The 27689-nt window shown below is 55.3% G+C and overlaps 2 protein-coding genes across 3 annotated transcripts in view; both read left to right on the plus strand.

Annotated features, from left to right (window-relative positions):
• The first annotated feature begins 3871 nt into the window (after positions 1 to 3871).
• ELK4 (ETS transcription factor ELK4) overlaps positions 3872 to 27689 on the plus strand; it is a 56766-nt gene continuing 32948 nt past the window's right edge. The window contains exon 1 of the mRNA XM_037498023.2: positions 3872 to 3963. The gene's annotated coding sequence lies outside the window, so the exon portion shown is untranslated. The remainder of the gene's footprint in view (positions 3964 to 27689) is intronic.
• Positions 4330 to 22755, plus strand: SLC45A3 (solute carrier family 45 member 3). 2 transcript variants are annotated; one of them, XM_037498021.2, is made up of 5 exons: positions 4330 to 8366; positions 15824 to 16212; positions 17010 to 17795; positions 18395 to 18660; positions 20416 to 22755. In XM_037498021.2, the coding sequence occupies exons 2-5, from the start codon at positions 16041 to 16043 to the stop codon at positions 20851 to 20853; spliced, it is 1662 nt and encodes a 553-aa protein (XP_037353918.1). In that variant the 5' UTR covers positions 4330 to 8366; positions 15824 to 16040; the 3' UTR covers positions 20854 to 22755. The 2 variants fall into 2 exon arrangements, with proteins under 2 accessions (XP_037353918.1, XP_037353916.1); XM_037498019.2 differs by lacking the exon at positions 4330 to 8366 and having other exon boundaries at positions 13557 to 16212.

Raw genomic sequence — 27689 nt, forward strand, 5'->3', positions numbered from 1 at the left:
GCTGAAAGCTGCTTGGCCCCGCCCCCAGTGAACTCACTGAGATGGGGCGCCCGCCTTCTAGCAGTGACAGGCAGGGCAGAGCACAAGCAACCCCAGGAACTAGAGGCCACAGTCATTCCCAGGCTCGAGGGGTGACAGGGAAAATGCTGCTCTCTGTTTTAATGGTGTCAATGTCCTTTTGTGTATGCAGAGTGTTTGGTGATGGTGGAAATAGGCCCAGGTGTGTGGGCATAACCCCTCCAGGTTGTCTCTTTACTCTTCTCAAACTTTGCCATCTTATTTCTTCACCTAAGCCTTTCTAAAGCGTTCAGGTAAGGGGGCCACACGGGTTGGTTCTGCTCAGGTTCCACCCTATTGCCCCCTCACCTGGTAGCCCGTCCCTTGAACAGAAACTGGGGCGGGCCAGGGTGATTTCTCATGTGTTTCTGTCTGCTTCCTTCCTGTTATTCTATCATTTCCCCTTTTAAAATGTGATGGTTTTTTTTTTAAATATTTATTTATTTATGCATACAAGAGCTGGGGTACAGGCCAGAGGTGTGGGGGGTGAGAGGATTCACCAGAGACAGAGTGGGGAACAGAATAGGCAGATTAACCAAAGTACACTGCTGAGGGGAGCAGTGGGTGAGGCAGGAGAGGTCTGCTGCACTGTGTGGGTAGCTCCCTGGCCAGGAATCGAACTTGTGCTGCAGTGGCTGCGGATTGCTTCATAGGTTGCGTCTTAACCCCTTGCACCACCAGGGAGGCCCTAAAATGTGATTCTTTTCATTCCATTTACAAAAAACAATTTCTGATCCATACAGAAAATGTGGAGATGGGCCTCCTTGGTGGCGCAAGGGGTTAAGTCTCAGCACTATGAAGCTATTGCCAGCCACTGCAGCACAAGTTCGATCCCTGGCCAGGGAACTGACCCACATGGCGCAGCAGACCTCTTCTGTCTCACAGTGTATTTCAGACTATCCACCTGTTCTGCTCCCCACTGTCTCTGGTGAATACTCTCACATGCCCCAACCCCTGCACCTCTGGCCTATACCCCAGCTCTTGTATGCATAAATAAATAAATCTTTAAAAAAACAAACTGAGAAATCAGTCCCCATGGAGCACTATTTACAAACTGCAGACTTGATTTGTGTTCCATCAATGTTATTTTTCTGTTCCAGGATCCAATTCAGCATGCCATGTTGCAATAGCATAATACCTAATTTTAAAAACATGTATTGATATATCCCACTGTGCATGCCATTTTGTAGTTGGCTGTTCTCACTGGTACTATATAATAAACATTTCCCCAATCAAAGCTCTTATAATTTTTAATGGCAGCATAATGTTCCATTGTATGGATTTACCATAATTTGCTTAGCCAACAGCTTATTATTCCACATTTAAACTGTTTTTAATTTTTCATGAGTATAAAGAGTGGTGACATGAACATCGTGTACCTGCTTCTGGTTTATGTGTCTCTGATTATTCGACCACAGGAGAAACCCCAGATGTGGGTTATTGTGTCCGGGAGACCCATCCCTACCGTTTCCAATTCCACAGCTAGTCCTGTTGGTGGCCTTTCTATTTAAGGAGACCGCTCAGCCCTCATCCTGAGGCAAGCAGGATGAGACTTCAAAGGGGACCATGGTCTTCAGATGGTAGAGAAGGCGAGAGAGTGGGGACATCGAGGGAACTCCCGTCCTTCGTGGCTTCTCAGGCTTCTCAGGTTTCTCCAGGCTAACCAGCTGCACCTGGAAATCTTAACGCTCTAGAAAGAGGATGGTGCTTGTACTGAGCCCCTGATAATGGGAAGGGGCTGTGGGTGGGGGGGTGGAGCAGAGGCTGCTAATGCATTTTTGCCACCATCTTTGGTTTCTCCAATATTGAGGCAGACTATTAGCAGTTCCCCAAGGATGCCCTTGCTCCTAACGTCATCCCCCATTTCCTATAAATGGGAAGTAGCCAGGGAGAAGGGTGTATGTGCATCTGGTGGGGGAGGGAAAGGGAGGAAGAGCAAGGGATATGGTGATTTTTCTCTAGCTCACTTAGTGGGGGACTGAGATCCAGAGAAGCCATTACTTGCCAGGAACAGCCCAACATGGGGGCAGTAGTATGGGTGTAAAGACTTTCTCTAAGGCTCTAAAGTCACTGCCAGTCTGGATGATGATTGCTGCCTCTGCGTGTGTCTGGAACGTGGAGATGAGTTCCGGGGGGGAGGGAGGGCAGGGGAGGGGTTGTGACTGGACTGAGGAACTGCCTCAGTTTCTCCATCTGAAAATGATACCAAGAAGTTGTCAGAAAGGCTGAGTTAATACAGGAAATCACTTAGACTAGTGCCTGAATCAGCCTGTAACAGTTACCTAGTAGTATTGTTATTGTTATTGATACAGGAGGCTACATCACCAGAAAAAGGGGGGTGGGCATTTTGACAGCAAAGCAGCAGCCTGTTAAAAATGACCACCTGCATGGTGGGGGGGTATGTGACTTGGCAGGCACTTACTCTGGTGGCCACGATGCTGGGTGGAGTCCAGGATCTCACATCACACTCACTCTCCCCTTCCCCCCCATGCACTTCCCATGTCACAAGGCATAAGGTATGAAGGCCCTGGCAAAAAATCAGGAGGAGAGGGGACTCCCCCTCTTCTAAGGTGGGACAACTCCCTCTGGCTCTGTGCTCTTTCCCCAAGCCTGGAAAATACCATGGGCCATTCTCCCCCGGCTCTGTAAATTTCCAGCTGACCTGGAATTCCCTTTGACTCCTGCCCTCTTCTCTGGGGTCCAGGGGACACAGGCTCAGGAACCCAGGAGTCTCTGCTAACCACAAATGTGTATGCAGAAGGCTCGGGCAAGCTGTCAGGCTCCTGGGGGGTGACCTGCTCCTGAGACAATGCTGAGACAGTTTTCAAGTGAAACCTGTTTACTCAGAAGTCAGATTCTTGATTTTCCTCTTCTCTGCCCTCCCTGCACCCACCCTCTTCCCCAGGACCTCCAGGCGCCCTCCTCCTTCTCTGTTTTCATTACTTCTTTGCCTCCCAGCTTGGCAATTATCTGGGGAGCCCCTATTTTCACAGAGGCCCAGAACATGGAAGGGGCTCGCCCCTCAGCACCCTGGCTGGTGGCAGTGCGTCCACACTAGTCTTCCTTTCCAAAGGCTTCTTCCTGGGTCTTCCTGGCATTCAAGCTCACAATCCCATGGTGGGGTTTCCCTGCACCCAAACACAACTCCCAGGAGGAAAACAGACACAAGGGCCCCAGCCCAAGGCCAGCCATGCCTCCCACCTGCATGATCCACTCTTCTCAAGGGCTTTTTGGAAATCTTGTTGGGACCTTGCTCAAGGGCTCACAAAGGGCACATTTTATTGCCAAGGTATCATCCCTTCTTCCCCATACACACCTAATAGAGAAAAAAAATTGGAATTTGGCTTTTAACTTCAGGAGGAGGGACTGAGTTAGCTATCAGGGAGATGTTTCTGCCTCGGGAAAGAGTAACTCGGGAGAACGCGCCGTCGCCTCTCAAGGGCCAGCCCTGGCAGGGTGGGGTGCAGCTCCGCCTGGGACAGGGGGTGGCCAGAACAGCAGGCGGGCAATGGTCGCCCGCAGGCTCCGGGGCGGGGAGGTGCCCGCGGGCCCGGGGAGGTTTTACCTAAATGTTTTGGCGGCGCGGAGGGGGCGGTGCACGGCCTAGGTAATGACAGGGCCGTCCGGGGGCCACGCGGGGGCTGCCCGCCGCGGCCAGCCACAAAGCCAGCTCCGAGCCCTCCGGCTTCCCTCCCTCGGGCACCAGCCCCACCCCGGCAGACCCCCTCCCGGCACCCCCCACCTCCGTCCCGCTCGCCCCGCCCCCTCCTGGCCGCCCCAGCGCGCATGCTCTCTCCCCCCGGCGAGCAACCTGGAGATTTAAAAGCCGCCGGCTGGCGCGCGTGGGGTGCGGGGGGACGAGCCCGCACGCGCCGGCCCGGAGTGACAGCCGCTCGCCTCGGCCAGGTGGGCTCGCGCCCCTTCTTCTCCCGGGGAAGAGGGTCGGGCGCGGGGAAGGGAGGGGCGCTGCGCGGTGGGACTCCGCGGGGTCGCGGGTTGGCGCCCCGCGGGAGGGGGCCGCGCCGTGGCGGCCGGAGCCCCGGGGGGAGCTGGGCGGGCGCCCCGGGGCGCCCTCTCCCCAGAGCTCCGCGGCGGTCCGGCTGCGGAGTGTCGGGCGCCGCTAGGGTCCCCGCCGAGCTGTGCTTTCTTCCGCGGAGGGCGGGCTGGGCTCGAGGCGCCCGGGGCCAGGCGTCCCAGGCCGGGCGGCGGGGTGGGCGGGAGCGGCCCCTGCGCTGAGCCCCGGGCCGGGCCGGCGGCGGCCCAGCAGCCGCTCGCTCCTGTTGCAACCTCCCGCGGCAGAGTTTTCTTTGGAAAGTTGCATTTATTTTCTTCCCTTGTCTGGGCTTCACCGGAAAAGAGCTGGATGAGTCACCGCGGCGCGCACTTGGGAGCCGGGAAAGGGGCTGGCGGCCGAGACGCCCAGGGGTCCTCGGGCTTGGGCCGCATTGCTCAGGAAGGGGGGCTGGGGTGCTGCTCTAGGAGGGAAAGATGACTGACCCCTTTGGGACTTTACTCTTGGGGCGAGGCTCTGAGTGTTACGCCCAGCGTGCGAAGGCTGGAGTGCGAATGTGCGTGCGCGTGCCTGCGCTCCACTGCCCCCTTCTCCGCCTGTAACCCCTCAGAGCGGGAGGAAGAAGAGAGGCCGAGTTTGCGCCTGGTTTCCCAGGGCTCAGGTAGGTCTAGTGATATTTGTTGAGAGGAGCAAACAGGTGTGATGAGGTGGTACCTGGGCGCCCGGTACAGCTTGCCGGGGACCTGCTGGAGAAGCTCCAGGGCTGCAGGGTCAGTGTTCCCCTGACCCCTCAGGCTCTGCAGCCCTGTGAGTCGCTCTTGCCCTTGACCTCTGAATCAGCTTCCATCTTCCTGGCAGACACTGCTGACCTGCTCAGTTTTTCCCCCTCCGGAGAGCCACCCCCATTGTTGCTTCCTCTTTCACCAGGAACCAGAGCTGGGAGTAGGGAAGGGTTTGGCTCCGTGGGCCCCTGGTGAGGATTTGCCGTTGCCTATTACACAGACCAAGCTCAATGGACAGGGAACTAGGAATAGGCCAACCGCTGTGTTGCTGCCCTGGAGTCCCGGGCAGGTCATGTCCAGTGGACCAGGGCCCAAGTGACCCTAGTTTAGTTCCTGAAAGTGTGGCTTGGGGTGAGGCCCTGGGGCCTTGGGCTGCCATCCTGATGCAGGCTGGAGCAGGTCTCCTTCAGCGCGGGGCAGCCTGCTGTGGACTCACCTGCCCAAGACCCAGGAAACATGTTGGCATGTAGGGGTGGGGAGAAGAGGGCCCAGAGCTGCAGGTTGGATGGCAGCCCCAGGAAACCGGTAGAGGTTCTCCCAGGGAGTGAGTGGGATGTGATTTGAGGTCACAGCCCCTTTTGTTGGATGGCTCCCACCCCCTCATTCCTCCCTTATCTCCTCCCCCTGGCCTGTCCTAGAGCCAGGACAATGTTCTAAAAGTGCTCAGAAAATGAAGCTTGAGTCAGCAGGGTGAGTCTGGAGACAAAAATACAGCTGTGGACTTAGAGGCCCCAATTTGGTGGGGTGGAGTGTGTGGGGGGAAGTTTTCCCATGTGCTCATGTGGTATCTAGTGAATGCCCCCATGTTTCTTCCCCCCCCAGCCCCCAGTTGTCCCCGAGGCAGAGGAAGAGGAGCAGGGGCTAAACAGGAGTCCTGGCTGCTCACAAAGGTCTTTCCAGGCTGCTGGGTGGCAGAGGCATGGGCCAGGCCCTGGAGGGAAAAGGCAGAGGCTGCCGTGACCTGAGGACTCAGACAGTAAAGTTGAAGCACTATCCTCTGTTCCTTATCTCCTAGTAACACAACACTGTGGATGAAAACCCAGTCTGTCAGAACGGCAGGGTTTCTATCTTGGCTGCTCCACTAGCTGTTTTTTAGCCTCAGTTTCACTGGTTGCAAATGGGGGTGATGGTGATAATGGTAATACCTACTCCCTAGCTTTGTTATTTATTAAGTCATAAATATAACAGCTATAAATATTTATGGCTATATAATTATATATAACATAAAGTAAAAATTAGCTTTATTAAATCATGTATACAGCACCAGACTGTGCCCAAAACATAGTAAGTGCTCAATAAATATTAGCTGGCATTGACTGTATCTACTGGACCTGTGACCTGTGGCCCAGGGACAGGAGCACCCAGTCCAGGATTCTCTTCCACTCTGAAAAAGAAAAGCCTTTGCTATAGACCTTGTTTCTCTGGAAGCAAGGTTTCCTGCTGCTGGGGAGTCAGTAGAAGGGCTGGGCTAGTAGCATCCCGTTGCTGGGATTGAGTGCCATTTCCTCTTGGCAGAAATCACCCCACTTCTCGGTGCTTTGACTTCCCTGTAAAATGAGGACACCGTACCACCTCGAAGCACTGTGAGGATTAAACGCGCCGCTGTAGGTGAAGCGCAGCACAGCAGCTGTATGTAAAGAGAGCTTGATAAGTGTCAGCTGCTGTGATTGGTGACAATGGAGACAGTCACTGTGGTTCACATTAGAAACCAGAGTTTCTTTGCCAGGGGATTCAACCACATATAACTATGTAAACCATGAACGACACATTAGCAGTGGAACTCGTGGTCCAGTGAGAAGAACTGGATCTCTCCCCTATCAATACTGTGTATGACTGCTTTTAATCAGTCCAGAAACCCCGCTTGCCTTCCTCCGCTGGTGGTACCTTGAGGGAACAGAGGTGAAGGTACACCCTGAAAGGTTACGTGTAAGTGCCTCCTATTAAGAAAGGCTGTTGTTACTTTTAGGGAAACCACATGAAAGAGTGCTCTGAATTTGGGGTTCTGCCCTGTGCTCCCTCTTCAGTCCTTGGGATCCCTCACGCTGCTTTCTGGCCTCCACAAGAAAACCCCAGCTTGCCTTTCACTGGACAGTCAGCAGCCCTGTGTGCACACAGCGAGGGTAGAAGCTGGACCAGTTGGTACCAGGCCCAGTGCCTCGACGCTGATGCCACTTGACTCCCAGCAATAGAGCCGAGTGTAGAGCTTTTGTCCAGTGTATTAAGTGTCCCTGCTTGGGGGCGGGGCTGGTGACAGAGTCGTCACGGGATGGTCTTGATATCTGGCCAGAGCATCCTACTGAGTCCTCTTTTCTACTACGTGGTCTGTGTTTCTGTCTCCTGGGGAGAAGCCCACAGTTTGCTACTGACCTTAGATGATGTGTGGGGCTTCTTTGCTTCTGATGTTAGAGACAGGCCTGCCTTACCTGTTGGCCTTGGTGTCCGTGTCTGTAAAATGGAGATAATGTTCACCTTGCAAGGTGACAAGAGGGTTAAATGAGCAGGTGTGTTAACAAAGTGCCTGCACTTGCTGCACAGAGAGCAGCACCAGCTGCTCAGTGTGTTTATGTCCTTCCCCTCCTGGTGAATCCTGCGCTCACTCTCCTTGGGGCGCTGGGGGACTCACCGCCCGTCGTCTCCCAGGGACCAGATGCAGGCCAGACTGAATGGTGCCCATCTGAATGGTGCCCAGCCAGATGAGTGCTCTAAGGAGCAGCCAACCCAACAGCAGGCCCTTTCCGGGGTGCTCCCCGCACACCTTCGCCCCGCTTATCTCCAGTGTACTTTGGGCTGGCAAACAGTGTTCCACCTGGGAGCACCCTGCCCATCCCTAGGGATGTGGAAATCTAATGTTCCACTCCTGGCTCCCACCGCCAGAGAGCTGAGCACCCAGATACCCTGAGGAGGCCCTACCTGAGTCCCAGGCATGCTGGTCAAATGACGGAGCACACACCGAATCCTGACTCGCACTCAGTGAGGCCTTCTGTTGTGCACCCACTTTTCAGCCTCTGCTTTCCAGGAGCTGAAGGGCAAGTGGTGTGGTATGGGGCTAGGGAAGGACTGTCAGCTAGAGGCCAGGGGGATCAGGGCCATCACCAACTTTGAAGGCTGTCAGGTGAGCACCAGGAGCACACTAGGATCCCAGGTAGCCCTGAAGGACAGTTGGGCTTGGGAGGGGAAGGGAGAGCTGTTAGGGGTGTGGGTACCCGGAGCACGAACTGCTTTAGGAGCAAAAACAATCCTGGTGCTGATGAATTCCCCATCTTGGGCCCAGATATTCCATCAGAACCAATGCCACCATTTTGAGTCTTCTTTCCACCACACTTCACTGCGGGGTAGCGGTGAGGGGTGGGGGTGGCACTGAAGAAGTGGATGTGTGTGGCTGTGTCTTGCAGACATTTATCTTTCTTTGCATAGTGCCTACCTGCTCATCTTTCCCTGCTCAGCAACATGGCCACCTCTTCCAGAAGCCCCAAAAGAACTGGACGTGCTTCACCCCTTGGGCCCCCACTCTAGAGGTGTGTGTCTCACCTGTACCACCTTATGGCCTTTGATTGCACTTTTTCCCTTTTGCTGAAGGCACTGCAGTCACTAGTTTCTGCTCCCCAGCACCTTCACTGTGGGTGCATATAATTGGGGCTCAGTGAGAGCTGGCTGGCTGGCTGGCTGGCTGGGTGGGTTTTAGTGCACTTTAACATTCCCTTGGGGGAGGTTAGGTTGCACGCACTGAGGCATGCTTCCTCCGAGGCCAGCAGGCTGGGGATCTTGAATAAAGAGTCTCTTTTGGAGCCCTCCTGCACCTTGTTCACATTTCTACTGGACGGAGTTGGACCCAGAGCCCTCTCCTGATAGATGGGGCTGGTCACAGGCCCAGGGACTGAAAGTGTCTTGGAGACCACAGAATTTGAGGTCCTAGAGGCAGGACCTGGTCGAGTTGGGCCAGCACTCTGGTTGACTCCCAGTGCAGGGCTCTGTTCCTTGTCTCTGCCCAGGTCACCCTGACCTTTTTCCTGCCTACTTCACCTCCTGAGAGGCCTGGCTGCAGGGAAGGGACAAGGGTTGGCTGGACATGGATGGGGAGAGCTCCCTGGTCTGGCTGACTTGCAAAGTTCAAGTTCACCAGCTGGGAGGAGGTCAGATTTCACTTTGCAGGGACTATAGCAAGGCAGGGGAGGAGGGGAGGGGAATTTCCCTGTGGCCTGGATATATTGTCTCCTCCAGGGGTCCTCTCCCCCTGTTCTGGACCAAGGTCTTTCTTGGTACTGCTCCCTTACCTTGAAGGGAAGCGTCTGTTGTGCCCAAGTAGAGAAAGAATTTAGTTACTAATTTCTTCCAGGAGGACTCTGACTCTGGGAGGGAGTAGGGAAGAAGACAGTTCTGCCCCCAGATGTCTTGGCCACTTGGCTCAGTTTCAGGTGGCAGCTTGGACAGTATTTGGGCAGGTGAAGGCTGGGGCCAGGCAGCTGGGAGCCCCTCTACAGCTGGTTGCCTGGGCTCATTGGTGGAGGCTGTGAAAACCCCCACACCCACCCCCAACCCAGCCATCGGACCTGTTAGTGAGCCCCCTGTGGGCACCTGTCCCTGGTGCGTGCCCTACCTGGGGCAACTGGGAGGGCGTGAGATCACACAACACAGGTTGTAAAGACATCGCTGAGATAACCTCTCATTCCCTCCCCTCCCCCCAGTAGAAACCAAGCCCCAGAGAGGTGGGTGCCGTGTCCAGGCTGCAGAGTGACAAGTCGCCTGAACCGAATCCACAATTTTCTGACATTTAGTTCAGAGTACTTTCTAGAATTTTTGAATGGTTTGAATTTTCCATTCAGCCCTTTTTACCTGTGCTACTTGGGCATGTTAATGAATTTCTCAAAGACTTGATTTTCTTCCTTGTGAGATCATGGTATTAATTACCTCCTTTGTGGGATCGTGCCAGTGGCATGACTTAGAGAGGTCTGCCAGGCACTCAGCACATGCCAGACACCTGCGGACAGTCGGTAGGTGTCAGCCAGTATGAGGGGGTCTCTGTGGATGGGACCGCCCCCCTCCTGACTGCAGGATGTTTATCCCACCCTCCTTGTCCCTTTGCATCCGCTGATGCTGACGCTGGCAGGTCTGTTGTGGTGACCTCTCCTCACCTGTTGGGGCCAGCACCTGGGGCTCAGGCGGCATTTGCATTCTTGGCATTCCTCTGGCTTTGGGGGCTGACCCAGGGCTGGTGCCAGTGTGGGAGGCTTGTGGGTGAGAGGGGAATGGAAGCAGAGGAGAAAGGCAGAAAGGCCTGGTCATCTGTGGTCTCTGCTGCTCCTGGGTCCTGGAATGGGTTCTGATCTCCCCTTCCGTCTGGTGGAGTGACAGGGCCTCTGGGGCTGGCCTGACCCTCACCTTGGCCAGGGCAGCCTAAGCTGAGGTGCCCTTCCCCAGGTTTCTCTGCTGAGGAGGCCCAGATAACAGAGGAAGGGACCATGGGGATTCCTATACACTTCCTCTCAAACATACAACCTGCCTGTGAAGGCGGCATTACTAATCTGTTTCCTTGCCTAACAAGCAGGTGGAGATGAAAATGCTTGGAAGGGTGCCTGGCATGCAGTGACCCACAGTGTTAGCTGCTGTTATTAATAGCATATGAGGAAACTGAGGCTGGGGAGGTCAGTAACAGTAACACAGTAACAGCAAGGGGTGCAGTTGGCATGCACATCCAGCTGCCAAACCCAGGTCACCCTGCAGCATCTGGGGCTCAGGGATGTCCAAGGGCTCAGGGACTTGGAGGCTGTGGCCCCTGGGGCGGCGGCTGGGGGTTGTCTGAAGAGTACTCATTGTCTTGGTTTGGAGGGCACTTGGTCGAGATGACCCAGTGAGATCTTGGGTCACTGCTGTTCTCTGAGAGGAGGTCTTGTTGGAAGGTCCAGGTACCTAGCGTCAGATGTGCGTCTGTGATGACTGTCCCTATGGGATTGCCAGGGACCCTGAGGAGGGTGTCTCAGCTTAGGCTGGCCAAGGTGAGGGTCAGGCCAGCCTTGAGCCCCTGTCACTGGATTGGAGAGGGGAGGGGAGAGCTCAGCCCCTTCCAGGGATTGTCGCTGGCCCCCTCCCCCAACTGCCTCGCATTTGTTTCCATTCAGAAGCTGGGCTGGGGCTCTCAGACAGGGCAACAAAAGCCACTCTCCTCCAGGCCACTGCCACCTGTTGGGTTTTCACACATTGGGGGCCAGTTGCAGGGGGAGCTGTTGCCCTTTTCCCAGTGTCTGTGGTGTGCCCCCTCTGCCCCCCCAGGGCCTGGGATTCTCTTTGCTGCCCGATGTGACAGGACTCAGGAGCTGGGAGGGGGTGGGGGGCGTAGCAGCTGGAAGGGGAATTGAGTGGGAAGGGGCCAGTGCTGGCAGCAGGAGAGAGTTTGATGGATTACTCTGCAGGCCGAGAGGTTTCTCCCTAATCCCCCTTTGTGTCCCGGCCTGCAGCCCCCTCACTCTCTCTGACAAGCTGCTAAGCAGAAGGCTTCTAGTCCAAGGGAAGAAAAGGCGGCCCAGCAGGGCGAACTCTAAATCCCTGGCCTCTGGGCCCTAAGAGGCGGGAGCTGGGAGCATGCCTGGGGCTGGGTGGGGTCCTTGTTCTTGGGATTTCCAGGAGGTGCAGAGGCTGCCTTCTGAGCATGTTCTCAGGTATCTGTGGGCGCTGGTGAGGTCTGGGCCTCGACCCTTTGTGCAAAGGGTTGTCTCTATAGGGTGGGAGCAGGCAAAACAGACCCTTGGGAGTATGTGAGCCCAGAACATCAAAGCCGGATGTCTTTGGAAGGCCCAGTAGGCTGGTCCCAGGTTCCCTTCCTGGCAGCCCCGGTGGGCTTCACTGCTCCCGAGGGCCTCAGTCCTGAGGAGCACTCCCTGCCTCACAGAAGTGCTCCCTGGCAGGTCTCTGGCTGACCAGGGCAGCCTCTTCCTGGGGAGTCCAGTTCTGTGGAATTCCATGAAGCCAGAACTCACGTGGGGTTTTACTAGGTAAGGCCAAGGACATGGGTCCTGGGACTGAGGCATGGCAGTGAGTGGCTGGGATGCTAAGCTGGTGAACCCCAGACCTTTTCTCTGCCTAGAGGACCTGGAAGAGTTCAACTTGGAATGAGATTCTGGGGTGCATTCTTATAGGCAGTCCCTGTGGGTTGCTCCCCACCAGTAGCCCTGGCCTCTGTGGGGTGTATTTTGGGGAGATTGGCCTGGAGTGACCCCACCCCCTTTCTGCAGCTGAGTCATTATTCCTCGTGGTGAGCTGCCCTGTCCCCAGTTTCCTTCTCCTTGCGGGCGGGAGGGGGAGGGCAGGTGGGAGGGGCTGCCGTGGCAGTGAAGAGCGGAGGAGTGTGCTGGGCTCCCGAGGAGAGGAGCGTGTGAGAAAGCAGCCGCCTTTGTGAGTGTGGAGGGGGGACAGCGGGGTCGCTCTGCCGGCTGGGTCAGAATGGGGGCTGCGCCGTTTGATGTGCCTGGGCGGGGTGTGGGGACGCTGGCCCGCATAAAGAGGCCATAGAATTGCTGCCTGACACTGGCCGGCGGGGCTGCCCCCAGCCCGGCTCCCTCTGGCCTCTGTCTGTCAGCAGAGGGAGTCTGCTCCCCACCCCCCCAGCTCCACCTCAGCCATGCGGGGTGGCAGGAGCCCCTTTGAAAGCCCTCAAAGGCCTCTTTATCCGTCTAGCTGACCCTCCCTTCCCGGAGGGAGCTACCGGGAGTGGGCCCGTGGCCTTTCCTCGCCTCCGCCACTCTGTCTTTTGAATTTTGGAGAAAGTTCAGGCCAAGTTTGTTTCTGTTACTGTTTCATTTCCCTGCACCCACTGCCTGCTTGGGACCTAACCTGGAATGGGGCAAGGTAGCCAGCGGTGGGCACTCCAGCCCAGAGGGTTTGTGGGGTCCACTCACCTCACGTGGTCTGCTGGATTTTCTCGGTGGGCACACTTAGGTCTTTCCTGTGTCTTATACCCATCACCCCCACTCTGCTTTGGATAAACACCTCCTAGGTCCCCTTTCAAGCTAGAGCAGCATGCTCTGGGAGTGCCGTGTGTGGCCCTGGTGTCGAGAGCTGGGCAGGCAGAGGGCAGGGTCTCAGACTTGCCCAGGCCCTTGTCCTCTCCGGACCTGGGTTCTGCTCCCCTAGGCAGGAGAGGGGCTTAGACTGAGCTGCAGGAGGCCTTGGAGGGCTTGGGTTTCCTCCAGCTTTGTGTGGTCCCTCAGAGGCCCAGAGAGGAGGGGAGATAATTGGAACGTGAGAGGGACCTGTCCTTCTAGAAGGCAGCCCTTCCTTGCCCTTTTCTGTACCCCTAATTCCCTCCTCCTCCTCCTGCCATCTCCCCAACAGGTGAGGCTGCCTCTGGTTGATTTTCTGTTTTCCAGACAGGGAGCAGTGGGGCAGGGGCATTTGGGTCAGAAGTACTCAGGGACTGGAGGGCATAGGAGAGAATTAGACCCCATTTTCTTGCATCCCTATGGAGCACAGGGGAGCTGCCCAAACTGGCAGCTGGCAAGCAGGCTCTGACAAGCTGTGTGGCCTGGGGTTCAGATGGGAGCAGCAGCTGAACCCCTTCTTGCTCCCCCACCTCTCTGAGCCTGGGGACCACAGGGCCTGGGTGTCTCTGGGTGAGAAGGCCCTGGGGCTGGGGGTGGCTGGGGTGCATGCTGTGGAGTCCACAGTTGTCTCCTTCATTCTTGGTACCTGGGGTAGGGATAGGGAGGGGGAGAGGGGAAGGTGTAAGGAGACACTCTTCCTGCGAACTTGTATTGCCTTGGCAATTTTGGGCTGGAAGAATATGTCTGGGGTGGCAAGAGTGCCCTGCACCCCTGGTGCAGGAGAAGTCTGAAGAGGGCGGATGGGCTCAGCAACCTAAGAACAGAGGGAGTGCAGAGCTGGGCTGGAGGCCTGCCTACTTCATACCCTGCTCTTTCCAGTGAATTCTTCCCCTTCCCAGCCCTGACTACTTGGTGAAGGAGGATGGGAGGAATTCTTTGCTCCCTTTTTTGTCTTTCTCCCTTGTGGACTGAGGAGGGTCGTACTCATCCTGGGAGCGAGGAGCTAGAGTAAGGGAGGCAGGTGGGGTGGTTTAGTGGTTGCTGGAAAACTGCAATTTCTTTTAAACCGGGTGGACCAGAGCTGGGGTGTGGGGCAGATGTGGGTGAGGCTGAGGCAGACAAAGTCTCTGTTTGCTCAGGGAGGACCTGGTCCCTTACAGAGCAGGTGAGTGGCCAAGGCCTCCCAGGCTGAGGAGCGAAATAAATCGGAAGCTTCTTGACTGAGAACCACCACCCCACCCCACCCATCTCCAGGCTGCATAGCACAATCCCTTGGTCCATGCGACCCCTGACCCCTGCTTTCCTTCCATAGCCACTGGGGAGGAGTCGGCTCAAAGTGAACCCACAGCTGCCCAGCTAAGCAGTGTGGGCTCTTGTTTTATACTCTCCCCCTTAAGCCCCGATAGGAGTCTGTGCCCCTTTGCAAAATGGACGGTTTGAATCTGAGCAGAAATTTGGGGAGGAGGCTGTTGGTTGCCCAGTTTTTCTGCAGTCCTTTCCTGGGGTACCATGTGAAGCCCTAGAAGTCATTTTATGTGGACAGCTCCTACCCAGGATTGGTGGCTGTCTGGCTTCTCCATGGCGCAGCTCAGAGCACCTGCACGTGCTTGGTAACACACCGGCCCTGGAGATAAATGAGGCTGAAGTACCAGATTGAGGTGCTGAGCTTGGAATTGTGAATGAGCGAGGCTGGGTGTGCCAGGAACGCTTTTGGGTAGGGAAGAGACTGGAGCCAGGCCCCAGGCCCAGGGGTGCCTGCTCTTCCCCAGCATTGTGGGGTAAAATAAAGTGGGGTGAGGGAGGCACACCAGCCACGAGAAGGTCTGTCCCTTGCCTGCTTCTTTGGCGTCGATGGCAGGTGAGGAAATCTCTCCTTTTCTCCCCAAGGCACACCTGTTTTACCTCCTCTTCCTCGTTACTTGCCTTTCCCGCTTTTGCGGTCACTTCTAAACAGCAGAGTGCAGTGGGTGCAGTTGTCAGGAAGCCTGCGGAGCCACCTGCCTGGGGGTGGTGCTCAGGGCTGAGCTCCCTCAGTGTGGTCTCTGCGCACAGGACAAGCAGGAAAGGCTGTGGGGACATCTCTGCTGGGAACGGAGCCCTCTGAGGGGCTGAGAGGGGCTGCCTGGAAAGGCTGCCTGAGAAGCGAAGTGGAGAGGGGGGCTTCCTGCCAGCTCCAGGGGTCACTGTCAGAATCACCAAGCTGCCAGGTGGTGTGGTTTGGTGCCTGTGAGGCTGGGACCTGGGGAGACCTGCTGTGCCGGGAAGGTGTGTCGGCCCCAGGTGGGCCCGGGGTGGGGATGTTTCTCCCCGTGAGTTTGAGCGTTGACACAGGGAGAAGCTCAAGGGAGAGGTTTTCGGGCACAGGTTCTTTGGGACCTCTCCGTTCAAGTGGTTTCAGTGACAGGTTAAAACCCAACCCAACAAGCCACAGCCGCTCCCTTCCCCTTGTCCTCATCCTGGGGGTGGGAGTTGCGGTGCAGGTGGCGCCTGGCCAGGCCTGCAGAATAGGAAGTGTTACTCTTAACAAAGGGGAATTGAACTGCTGGGCTTGGAAGGGGAGAGAAGAAAGACAAACAAACCAGGCTGGAAAAGGCTCCAGGGGGCACCTTGATAACAGGACCCGGGGAACTGAGGACTCAGTTGGCTTGATTTTTTTTTTTTTTTCTTCTCCCCACAAGAACAATTAGAGATATTTTAAAACAGAATAACCAACATCAGTTAGGTTCTGGAGTGTGCTGAGGCTTAAAACTCATATTTACCTTATTAATTATGTCAGCCTTAGGCTAATATTAACATGCATTTCCTGATTGGGCAGTAGCCGTGGCACCTTGGAGGCTACGCCGCACCGACAGCCTGGGAGTGAACAGGATTCAGAGAATTCAGAGCAAATCCTGGAGCCCTTCCCAGGACTTAACACTGTTTGATTGTCCCCACCCTTTCAGGAGCCGAGTGATATGTCCCCGCCGAGGCGCCCCGTGGCAGCCGTGTGTAGCATGGGCTGAGCAGCCGCACCTGCAGGCCGGGCTGGCGGAAATGGGCTCCTGGCTGCGTCCCAGGCAGACAGTGGCAGCGAGAAGAGGCCCGGGCGTCGGGACCAGGGCTGGGACGAAACGGTTCTGGAGTTCCTGAACGGGCCGAGCCCTGCCCTCCTGGCCCGCCATGGTCCAGAGGCTGTGGGGGAGCCACCTGCTGCGGCATCGGAAAGCTCAGCTCCTGCTGGTCAACCTGCTGACCTTCGGCCTGGAGGTGTGCCTGGCTGCAGGCATCACCTATGTGCCGCCCCTGCTGCTGGAAGTGGGGGTGGAGGAGAAGTTCATGACCATGGTACTGGGTGAGTCACCACATCCTCCTTCCCTCCTGCTCCAAATATATGCCGCCCGGGAAGTGGAGTGACCCGCCTTGCCCAAGAGCAGTGGGAGGGAGAGGTGCTCTCTGCTGCTCCTGAGCCTGGCAGGTCCGCACTGCTTGGGACGGGGCGACCCTGGCTGAGGGGCCCGGGAGCCAAGGAAGAACACCGGGACAGACCCTCATCACCCCTGTACCCCCAGCACCCACACAGTGCCCGGTGCATAGTAAGCGCTGGAGAAATCGCTCTTCACCTTTGCCCAGCCCTTAGTAACTTCTGCCCGTCATCTCAGGTCATCTTGCAACAGTCTTCCTTTACAGGGAAGAAAACAGAGGCTTGAAGTTAGGGGACTTAGCCAAAGCTATACAGCTGCTGAGTAGTAGAAGTGGGACCCCCCAGCAGGGCTCTTTCTGACCCCCGGTGGGGGCTGGGCTCCTGACCGCAGGTGTGCCTGCAAAAGCCACAGAAGGCAAGTGGTCACCATCATGTGCCTCCTGGGAGAGGGGGTCCTGTCGGGGGGCTCGGGTCAGAGTCTCATAAAACCCTCCTATGCACAAATGTCACCAGTTGCTCCATGCCTCAGTTTCCCCATCTTAATTGGGTATTAGTGGGCCTGCTCTGAGGAGTGCATGCGGGCCCCGTGGAGCACTCAGCTGATGTCTGGTACAGAGCTGCCCTTCGCGTGATCTCACAGTCATTGCCATCCTCCTCACGGAGAAGGAGCTTGCCCTCTGCTCCGTGGGCCCCAGCCTCTGGCTCATGCCGCTCGCCTTTTTTTGCAGGCATCGGTCCAGTGCTGGGCCTGGTCTCCGTTCCACTCCTGGGCTCAGCCAGTGACCACTGGCGTGGGCGCTATGGCCGCCGGAGGCCCTTCATCTGGGCCCTGTCTCTGGGCGTCCTGCTGAGCCTCTTCCTCATTCCCAGAGCCGGCTGGCTAGCGGGGCTGCTGTGTTCAGACACCAGGCCCCTGGAGCTGGCACTGCTGATCCTGGGCGTGGGGCTGCTGGACTTCTGCGGCCAAGTGTGCTTCACGCCGCTGGAAGCCCTGCTCTCCGACCTCTTCCGGGACCCAGATCACTGCCGCCAGGCCTTCTCCGTCTACGCCTTCATGATCAGCCTTGGGGGCTGCCTGGGCTACCTCCTGCCTGCCATTGACTGGGATGCCAGTGCCCTAGCCCCCTACCTGGGCACCCAGGAGGAGTGCCTCTTCGGCCTGCTCACACTCATCTTCCTTGTGTGCATGGCAGCCACGCTGTTTGTCACTGAGGAGGCAGCGCTGGGCCCGGCTGAGCCGGTGGAAGGGCTGTCGGGCCCCTCCTCGCTGTCCCACTGCTGCCCATGCCGTGCCCGCCTGGCTTTCCGGAACCTGGGTGCCCTGTTACCCCGGCTGCACCAGCTCTGCTGCCGCGTACCTCGGACCCTGCGCAGACTCTTTGTGGCCGAGCTATGCAGCTGGATGGCCTTCATGACCTTCACACTGTTCTACACGGACTTCGTGGGCGAGGGGCTGTACAAGGGTGTGCCCAGAGCTGAGCCTGGCACTGAGGCCCGGAGACACTATGATGAAGGTAAGGCCTCAGCAGCCTGGGCAGGCCTGGTGGGGAGGGGCTGTTGAGTCCAGGCAGAGGGAGAGGCCCACAGCCCGTGCCTGGGCTGGTATCTGGGCATCATTTCTCCAGCAAGAGGAGGGGCCCACTTTGCCCCTGCACATGCTGCTCCTCAGGGGTGCAGCTCTATGGTCTCAATTGCGAGAGTTGGATCAGTGTTGCTGGCAGAAGAGGCTGACAGCTTGTTTAAGGTTGAGGGGATGGACGGAGTGGAGGCTCGCCTCAAGGCTGCCTGGTCCCAGCCTCAGTCTCTCTGCTCTGCTGACTTTCCAAGCCTCCTGGAGGCAGTGGCTGAACAATCTGTGTTCCCTCCTACCCTCCTGGCCCCAGAGCTGAGGTTCCCAGGCAGCCCCTAGAACATCCTCCCCTGCCCTAAACCTGCAGCTTTGGACACAGGCCCAGTGTCAGTGGAAGAGCCTCAGCTCCTCTTGCCCCAGGCAGGGTGGCAAGTGTCCCAGGATGATCTGGCCTGCAGCATGTCCTGGCAGCAGGTGCCTGGTCCTGACTATGCTGCCAGATGCTGTTGCCCTCCAGCCTGACACCCTGCCCTCCCTTTCCAGGTGTCCGGATGGGCAGCCTGGGGCTGTTCCTGCAATGCACCATCTCCCTGCTCTTCTCCCTGGTCATGGACCGGCTGGTGCAGCGATTCGGCACTCGGGCAGTCTATCTGGCCAGCGTGGTGGCCTTCCCTGTGGCTGCTGGCGCCACATGCCTGTCCCGCAGCGTGGCCGTGGTGACAGCCTCTGCCGCCCTCACTGGCTTCACGTTCTCGGCCCTGCAGATCCTGCCCTACACACTGGCCTCCCTCTACCACCGTGAGAAACAGGTACTCCGCTGGCCACTGGGTGGAGCACGGGTGGGCTGGCTCAGCCTTGACGGGGAGGAAGCCTGTGCTGTAGCCCCAGGGCTGCGGGAGAAGGGTGTAGGTTAGGCTCTGGGGATGGCTTCCTGGTGTCCAGACTGTCTGGAGCTCGAGTGGATGGTGCCGGAAGTGCTTGCCCCTCTCTGGGGGTCCTGAAGCACCTGCTCCTGAGGCCCTCGGTCTGGACAGGGCCCCTGGCCGCAGCAGAGGGTGAGGTAGCGGTCTGTCCTTAGCTGCAACCAGCAGAGAGGCTTGGGGACACCACCCCCTTCCTCTGGCCTCGGACATGGGGAGGCTCCTCTGACCCCCTCCCTTTCTGGGTGATCTTCCTTTTCTATCTAATTCTCTCTTTTCCTGCCTCCTCACACCTCCACCTCCCCCGCCCCATGGCGGATCCCTGAGCCCCCCTGCACCTGACACCGCTCACCTGGGCACTGTGAGAGTTGGGGGGCCACCTCCTTTCTCGGTCCACATTCGCCAGCCCCTCAACGGGGCCCCTTCTTTGGGAAGCCTTTCACCCAGGCTGTGTGGGCTGCCTTGGTCTTGTCCACTGGCCTCACCCACTGCAGCCCTAGGGCACAGTTTTGGCCAGAGGGCAAGGAGTTGGGGTGTCAAGAAAGGAGCTTCCAGAGCTTCCAGACTGTGGGGAGGTGTGTCTGCCTCTGGGTGGGCATGAGTGGGGTAGTGGAGGAAATTTGGGCTGGGAAGCTGGTTAGCTGCAGAGGTGGCTACGGGAATGGGCAGGGTGTGAAGGGAGAGGCCAGGGTTTGGGTCCCCGAGATGCTGTCCATGCCCTGATGGCCTCGCCAGCTTCCACTCTGCTGCCCTGCGGAGTCCTGGGGTGCTATCCCCAGGCCTGGCTTGGGCGCATGCAGTTGTGCCCAGGGAGCATGCCCAGCTAGCCCTCTTCCTTGCCCAGATAAGGAGCGGAGGCGTCTGGCCCTGCCCGTGTCTGCTTTGCCCACTTCCTGTGCCCATGGTGAGCCGGTGCTTCCGCGGAGTCGGGTTCGCACCTCGTATGGCTGTTCTGTCACACAGTAGTGGGAGGAGGGACGACCGCGAAGTCCTTGTCCTTAAAGAGGGGTGGTATCACCAGCAAGGCAGGGCCAGGTCACTGGATCTCAGGCACACGGGGAGGACGAAGCCAGGACTTCGGCATTAGCACAGCTGGCAGGGGCAGCTGGCAGCTGTGATGCTGCTGCGGCTCCGCCTCCGGCTGTTCGCTGAACCCTCTGCTTCAAAGCAGCAGCTCTGCCTGGGCCTCGATGGGAGCAGAGCAGGGCTCTGCAGAGAGTGAGGGTTTCCCAGCATGAAGTGCTGGCAAGAGGGGCAGGGTGTTGTTTGGGCCTCCGGGACCCCCTTTGCATTTGGTCTTTGCTCACGTTTCTCTTCTTGCCTGTTTTAGTTCTTCCTGTGTCTTCACCTTGGGGTTCTGCTCTCTGCCCAGCCTACAGTACTGAGTTTGTCTGTCTCCTGCTGTTCTAGGACAGAATAGAGCAGACCCCGACTTCTGTGCTCCCATGCCCCCTCTGACCCTCCTGTTCCTGAGAAGGGTCCCCACTACCCCATACCAGCCAGGTCTGCTGTTGCCCACCTGCCGCCTGACTCTGTTTCTTCCAGCCCCTGGGATGAAGGCCAGGGCCCGTTCTCAGCCGGGGGCCCATGCTTGGTTGGGTACACTCCTATCCTCACCCCACTTCCCTCCTCCTTCCCCCCCAGGTGTTCCTGCCCAAATACCGAGGAGACAGTGGCAGTGGCTCCAGTGAGGACAGCCCGATGACCAGCTTCTCCCCTGGCCCCAAGGCTGGGTCCTCCTTTCCCAATGGACACATGAGTGCCGGAGGCGGCGGCCTGCTCCCCGCTCCCCCTGCGCTCTGCGGGGCCTCTGCCTGTGACGTCTCCATGCGTGTGGTGATGGGCGAGCCGCTTGAGACCAGGGTTGTTCCAGGCCGGGGCATCTGCCTGGACCTCGCCATCCTGGACAGTGCCTTCCTGCTGTCCCAGGTGGCTCCGTCCCTGTTCATGGGCTCCATTGTTCAGCTCAGCCAGTCGGTCACTGCTTACATGGTGTCGGCTGCAGGCCTGGGGCTGGTTGCCATTTACTTTGCTACACAGGTAGTATTTGACAAAAGTGACTTGACCAAATACTCAGTGTAGAGCGCTTCCTGCTGCCTGAGGGAGGGCCTGCCTCATGGGGTCCCAGCCCCCCTCCCCAGGTCCCTGGCCTTCCAGTTTCTCTTGCTGCCAAAGTGTTGTGTCTCTCTGCTGCCACCCTGTGGTGGTGGGGTGTACAGCTGCGTGGATGGGGAACTGGGGTTGCCCTCTTCCCTGTGCCCAGCCTTAAAGGCTGGCTGGCCAGTGGCTCTCCAGGTGAGCTTCAGCGTGGACTTCCCTCCAGTGGGGTCAGAAGGCATGGCAATGGCGAGCTCCACGCCCTGGAGTGCAGGACTCAATTGGAGCTTTACCCATGCTCAGGGTTACAGCGAGTGTGCTGGTCAGGGCAGACCCAGAAGGGAATTGGGTAGCTGAGTAAACTTGGCCATCTGGTCTCCCACCTCTAAACATTCCCCCAATGTTGCTCTTGTGTGGGAGTTTCCAGTGTGAAATTTCTCTGAGGGATTTGAAAGTGTGAAAGTTATTTGGGGGTGTTGCCCTAAGGGAAGAGGGGCAGCTGCCTTGCCCCCCCAGCACTGCCTCTCTGCTGATCCCCCCGCCTTTTTGTTCAATCAGGACTTGGCTTGTTGGCTACTGTGTTGCCATCAGAGGGACACAAGCCTTTAAATATTTAACTTATTTATTTAAGTAGAGGGAAATCAATTCCCAGCTTTGCTGTGCTGGTGCCAAGGAGTAGGGTAGGGCCCCCGCAGCTGGGCCCTGAGATAGGCAGTTACTGTACTGGGCACTGCCAGAGCTGCAGTAATGGTCTGGCTGTCTAACCCAGGAGGCGCTCACCCGACAGACATCCCGCGTCCTGTGGCAGACTGGGGACGGATGGAAGGTGGGGCACCCAGTCTCAGCAGCTTCCCTGGCTCCCCTCCCCTCGGCCCAGCCCAACCTCCCTCTGCTCCCTCTAGCACCCACCCCGACCTTTCCCGCTGGTTTCACAGCCCTCTCCTGGGGCTGTCACAGGGCAGAAGCAGAGTGTGACTCTCCAAGCCTGTGTCTCAGCCCCCAGGGCTTCTCTGTGCTTGGGGAATCTCACAGAAAACTCAGGAGCACCCCCTGCCTGGGCTAAGGAGGTCTTATCTCTGGGGGGGTTTAAGTGCCGTTTGCAATAATGTTATGTCTTATTTATTTAGCGGAGTAAATATTTTATACTGTATGTGAGCAATCAGAGTATAATGTTTATGGTGATGAAATTAAAGGCTACTTATATGTTTAATTGGCCTGTGTTTGGTTTTCTGGAGGATAGGACCAGCTCAGCTTCGGTTTCCAGCACCACCCACAGAGGGCGCCACAGACCACAGACTGCCTGTTGGGTGCTGGGGTACGGCTGTGCCTCCCTGAATTGGGACGTGCTTTTAGTTGAGAAGAGTCCAGCACGCTGGTCTTCACAAAGGGCCGCAATGCAGACCAGGTGGAGCAAGCACCTGTGATCAACCACAGCCATGCGAGGGCACCTGGCAAGCGCCTGGCCTACCAGGCTCATGTCAAATTCAGACCCTTCCTGCTTCGCCTTTTCCCTGACCCCCCGACCCTGACTGTACTTTCCCTTAAGTCCCAGAGTGGTCAGAACCATTAACACCCTGTGTAAGGACAAGCTTTATTTTTAATGTTCTGTATTTTGCTTAACTTTTTTGTGGTTTATTAATTTTAGTTCTTATTTTTAATGATGTATTAATTGGAATCCCCCACCAGGTATTGTTTCCATAGTGCACCCTCCATCAAATCACCCTGGTCCACCACCAGTGTTTAACTTTTTATTATGAAAAATTTCAAACATAACATGAGTGATAATCCTGGTGTAATGACTCTGATGTTAACAGTTATTGACATTCTACCATTTTTATATCATCTACGATCACTTGTCTACCTTTTTTTTCCCCCTGAAGCTTTTTTTTAAAGATTTATTTATGCATATAAGAGCTGGGGTACAGGTCAGTGGTACAGGGGGTGAGAGGATTCACCAGAGACAGAGTGGGGAACAGAACAGGCAGATCAACTGAAACACACTGCTGAGGGGAGCAGCGGGCGAGACAGGAGAGGTCTGCTGTGCCATGTGGGTAGCTCGCTGGCCGGCCGGGTGGGTTTGCTTCATAGTGCAGTGCTTAACCCCTTGCGCCACCAGGGAAGCCCCCTCCCCAGAGACATTATAAAAGCATATGGCAGACAATTCTGTTTCACTTGTATGTATTTCAGAGTGTGTCTCTGCGGCACAGGACTTTGTAACAAGGTCAAACCTTGATCATATCCAAGATTCTTTACTGCCGATTTCCCGGCCCATACGCAGCTTTTCCCAATTGTCTCAAAAGTGCCTTTTTATACTTTGCCTGTGCTGAGTCTGTCTCTTAGGTTTCTCTCAATCCCTAACATTTCCCCTCTTTTTTTTTTTAAGATTTTTTTTTTATTTTTTAAGATTTTTTTTTTTTTTTATTGATACAAACACTGGGTACAGTCAGAAGCGCGGGAGGGTGAGAGAATTCACCAGACCCAGAGCAGGGAGCAGAGCAGGCAGACTGAAGTACACTGCTGAGGGGAGCAGCGGGCGGCAGGAGAGGTCCGCGCGCCATGCGGGACCCTCCTCCGGTGGCTGGGGAGCAGCTGGGGATCGAACTGGTGCTGCAGAGGCTGTGAGCAGCATTGCAACCCAGCGCTCAACCGCTGTGCCACCGGGGAGGCCCAACCCCTCTTTTTCTTTTAATGCCATTCAGTTGTGAAGAAATAGTCATTTTTTTCCTGCTGAATCACCATTCTTATTGGCTGACCGTATCCTCAGTGACTTTTAAGACATTCCTTCTTAACCCCTTCCCTCCTTCACAAGCTTGGTTTGATTTAGGTTTCATTGCACCATCATAGGGATACAGGCCTTTAAATGTATAACTTATTTAGTAATACCCTGGTATGTGACTCCTACATAATTTTAAAGCAAATGTCAAGCATATTTTATTCCTAATATATTTCTTTTTTTTTTACCTTTTTTTTTTAATATAGAGGCATGTTTTTATTTGTTTGTTTGTTTGTTTGTTTATACATGCACTGGGTACAGTCAGAAGCACGGGAGGGTGAGAGAATTCACCAGAGCCAGAGCAGGGAGCAGAGCAGGCAGAAGGACCGAAGTACACTGCTGACGGGAGCAGCGGGTGGCAGGAGAGGTCTGCACGCCATGTGGGACCCTCCTCTGATGGCTGGGAATCAAACCGATGCTGCAGAGGCCGTGGGCAGCTTCGCAACCCAGTGCTCAACCGCTGTGCCACTGGGGAGGCCCCCTAATATATTTCTAAAAGATAAAGGACTTACTGAAATATAAAGCCACATACCCAGTTTACTATTATAGACCAAAAAAGAATTATTTAATACAAGCAAAATCCATCCAGTATTGACATTTCCCTGTCTCAGATTTTTTGTGTAGTTTTTTTTCGTTCAAATCAGAGTCTAATAAGTTGCATACATAGCAATTGATTGTATCTTCTCAATCTCTTGTAACCCAAAGATACCTCCTCAAATTTTTCCCTTGTAATTCATTTATTAAAGAAACCGGTGACTTGTCTTAGAGAGCACCTGGGTTTTGCTGATGGCATTTCCATGGTGATGGTCACATGCTTTTATTGCTCCCGTATTTTCTGTAAATTGGTCAAGTCAGAGACCAGGTCATATTTAGCTTTGCTTTTGCATGAATATTTAGTAGATGTGTGTGCTTCCATGGAAGAGACTGTCAATTGTCTGGTTGTCTTTCTTTTTGGATATTAGTAGTCAATGACAGCTTTACCTACATTCATGTTTTTCATAGATCTTGGAAAATGCCATTTTATTTCTTCAAGTGCCTAGCTCCTTCCTTGTATTTACCAGTTTTTAAAACAATGACTTGACTCCCGGCATTACTAGTGAGGACAGGGGTTTTCCCCTCTTGTTACTTGTTCATGGATGTGTTTCAGTGCTTTGAAGTTACTATTCAGTCCAAAGGTTCTCATCTGTGGCCCCTGGGAGCCTCATCAAGTTGATTTCTGGGTCCTTTTGAGACAAGTCTAAGTGGTCTTTGGAAGCTGTTTTGCTGCCGCATGACTGGGTGTCCGGCTGTGTCTTCTGCTTCCTGACACACACCTGGGTCTCTGATTGCATCTTGTGAGAAAAGGTACTTACAGGCCATAATACCAGCATCAGGAGTGTGTATTACTGGGTTGACTTGAGGTCTTTTGGGGGAACAAAGCTAGGGAAATGCCATTTGCAGAAACATGGATGGAGCTGGAAGGGATTATGCTCAGTGAAATAAACCAGAAAGAGAAGGAAAACTACTGGATGGTTTCACTTCTAGGTGGAATATAGGGAAACCGAACAAAGGGACAGGAGAAAGACAACACTTGCAGTGGATCATAGATCTGAGATGCACAGCAGGGGAGGGAGAGGGGGTCAGAGTGGGAGGGAAGAGCACAAGGGTCTGTGGTGATGGGTCACGGGTGCTGTGGTCATGGGAGAACTACGGGGACTTCACTTCAAATATTGTACAAAAATGAACAATGATATAAGAAAATAAATTAGAAAAAATAAGAAAAAAAACAAAGCTGGGGGAAATATCGCTATGCAAATACATTATGAGTTTATATTGATACGTAACCATCCTGAATTGGAAGTATGTGCATTTTTTTTAAAGATGTTATTTATTCATGCATACAAGAACCGGGGTACAGGCCAGATGTGCAGGAGGGTGAAAGGATTCACCTGAGACAGAGCGGGGAGCAGAACAGGCAGACTGACTGAGATACACTGCTGAGGAGAGCAGTGGACGAGACAGGAGAGGTCTGCTGCGCCATGTGGGAGTCTTGCTGGCCGGCCAGGATTGAACCCATGCTGCAGAGGCTGAGGACAGCTTCACAGTGCGGCGCTCAACCACCTGCACCACCAGGGAGGCCCAGTATGTGCATTTTACTTCCTTAATTTCCCTCACTGAAACCACTGAAGGTCTGGCCCAGAGACTTAATCACATGTGCATGACAGGTGAGAGAAGCAAAGAGGACCACCTGTCAGCCATCACTGCCCACCTGCCTGTGCCCCCAGAACAGAGAGCCTGGCCCACAGGTGTGTTCTGGAACATCAGCCCCTCCCGTTTGCTGGCTCAGAGTGCACAGGCTTGGGGGGCAGGAAGCTCGGGCTCAGAGGCACTTTCTAGCACAAGTTTTCAATATTTGGGATCAAATTGTCCCCATCTCACAAGCAGTGGGAAACTTGTGCTGGTTGTTCCTCGGGTTTTAACTACATTCCCCATAGAAACATCAGCTTGCTGAGAAGGGCAGAGGGTAGAGAAAAGCAGGAGGAAAGGGGACCTTGGCAAGGAGGTAGGAGGCTGTAAAAGGCGTCAAAGACATCACGGCTGGCGTGGGGTCCCAGACAAGTGCGCTCTGCCCGCGCCCCAGGACCGATTTGTTCAGGTGAAAATGAAGCAAACACAGAGAGGAGTCAGGCAGTATGGAGGTGGAAAACGCAGAGTGTAAACCAGGTACTGATAGAATTTAGAGAAGGGAAAAGTGTTTTAGTGTGGTGGGGGAAGGGGTCAGGCAATTCCACTGCTCTCCCCCCACCTTCATGCTGGATCCTGCCCATGTCTGGGGGTGCGTGGGTCCTGGGTCCTGAGGAGCAAGGGGGTTGGGGTGGAACAGGATGGGTGGGGTCCCCTCCTTTGTACATCCCCAGCTCTTTCTTTCAGGCCTGGGGTGCTCCTCCCTTCAGGATCAGTTACAGAGAGATGTGGGAGCAGGAAGAGCAGGGGTGGGGAGTCTGGTTGGACAGTTTGGTTCTCAGATGACATCTTGTATGCTTGGGGAAAACCCTCGGTTTCCAGGGTCAGATTTGATGACAGCAGCTGGCCGCTTGTCACCGTTGGCTGGAGGCATGTTCAGAGCTGGAACTTTCTGACACCCAGCACTGTCACTAGATCTCTCCACACATTAGGAGATAGCCCTGGTGCTGGGGTCACTGGACACCCCCCCCCCCAGTCTGCCCTTGACTAGCATTCGACCTTTGAGGAGCCATCTGCCGGGTGTGCAGCGACAGGGTTAGTTAGATCATCTCTACACATCCAGTCCGTGACTCCACGACTTCAGGGTTCTGTGTGCTGCTGTTTAGCATTGTCCAGTCCCCACTTTTTATTTATTACATCGTTGTTCGTTTTTGTGCAATATTGGATCTTTCCCCTCAGGTGTAGTCCCCATAGTCCCCACCACCACAGCACCTGCGATCCATCAGCACAGCCCCTTGTGCTCTCCCTCCCATTATGACCCCTCTCCCTCCTCCTCCCCTGCTGTGTGCCTGAGATCAATGGTCAGCTTGCAGGTTTTGTCTTTTTCCCTGACCCTTTGTTTTTCCTATATTCCAAGTATAGGTGAGACCATCATTTTTCTTCTGACTTATTTTGCTTAGCATAATCCCTTCTAGTTCCATCCATCTTGCCACAAATGGCACAATTTCATCATTTTTGATTGCTGAGTAGTATTCCATTGTGTATACACCACATCTTCTTGATCCTCTCATCTGTTTGGGGCATTTAGGTTGTCTCCATATCTTGGCTATTGTAAACAGTGCTACAATAAACATAAGTGTGCAGGTCTCCTTTTGAATTGTGTTTTTGTGTCCTGTGTGTAGATTCTTAGGAGTGGGGTTGCTGGGTCATATGGCAGATCCATTTTTAGTGTTTTTGTTTTGTTTTTTTAAGATTTATTTATTTATTTATACAAGCACTGGGTATAGTCAGAAGCACGGGAGGGTGAGAGAATTCACCAGAGCCAGAGCAGGGAACAGAACAGGTAGACTGACGAAATATACTGTTGAGGGGAGCAGCGGGCGGC

The sequence above is a fragment of the Talpa occidentalis genome, unplaced genomic scaffold (genome assembly GCF_014898055.3).
Source record: "Talpa occidentalis isolate TD23 unplaced genomic scaffold, MPIMG_talOcc4v2.1 talOcc4.8, whole genome shotgun sequence".
Taxonomy (NCBI): Eukaryota; Metazoa; Chordata; class Mammalia; order Eulipotyphla; family Talpidae; genus Talpa; species Talpa occidentalis.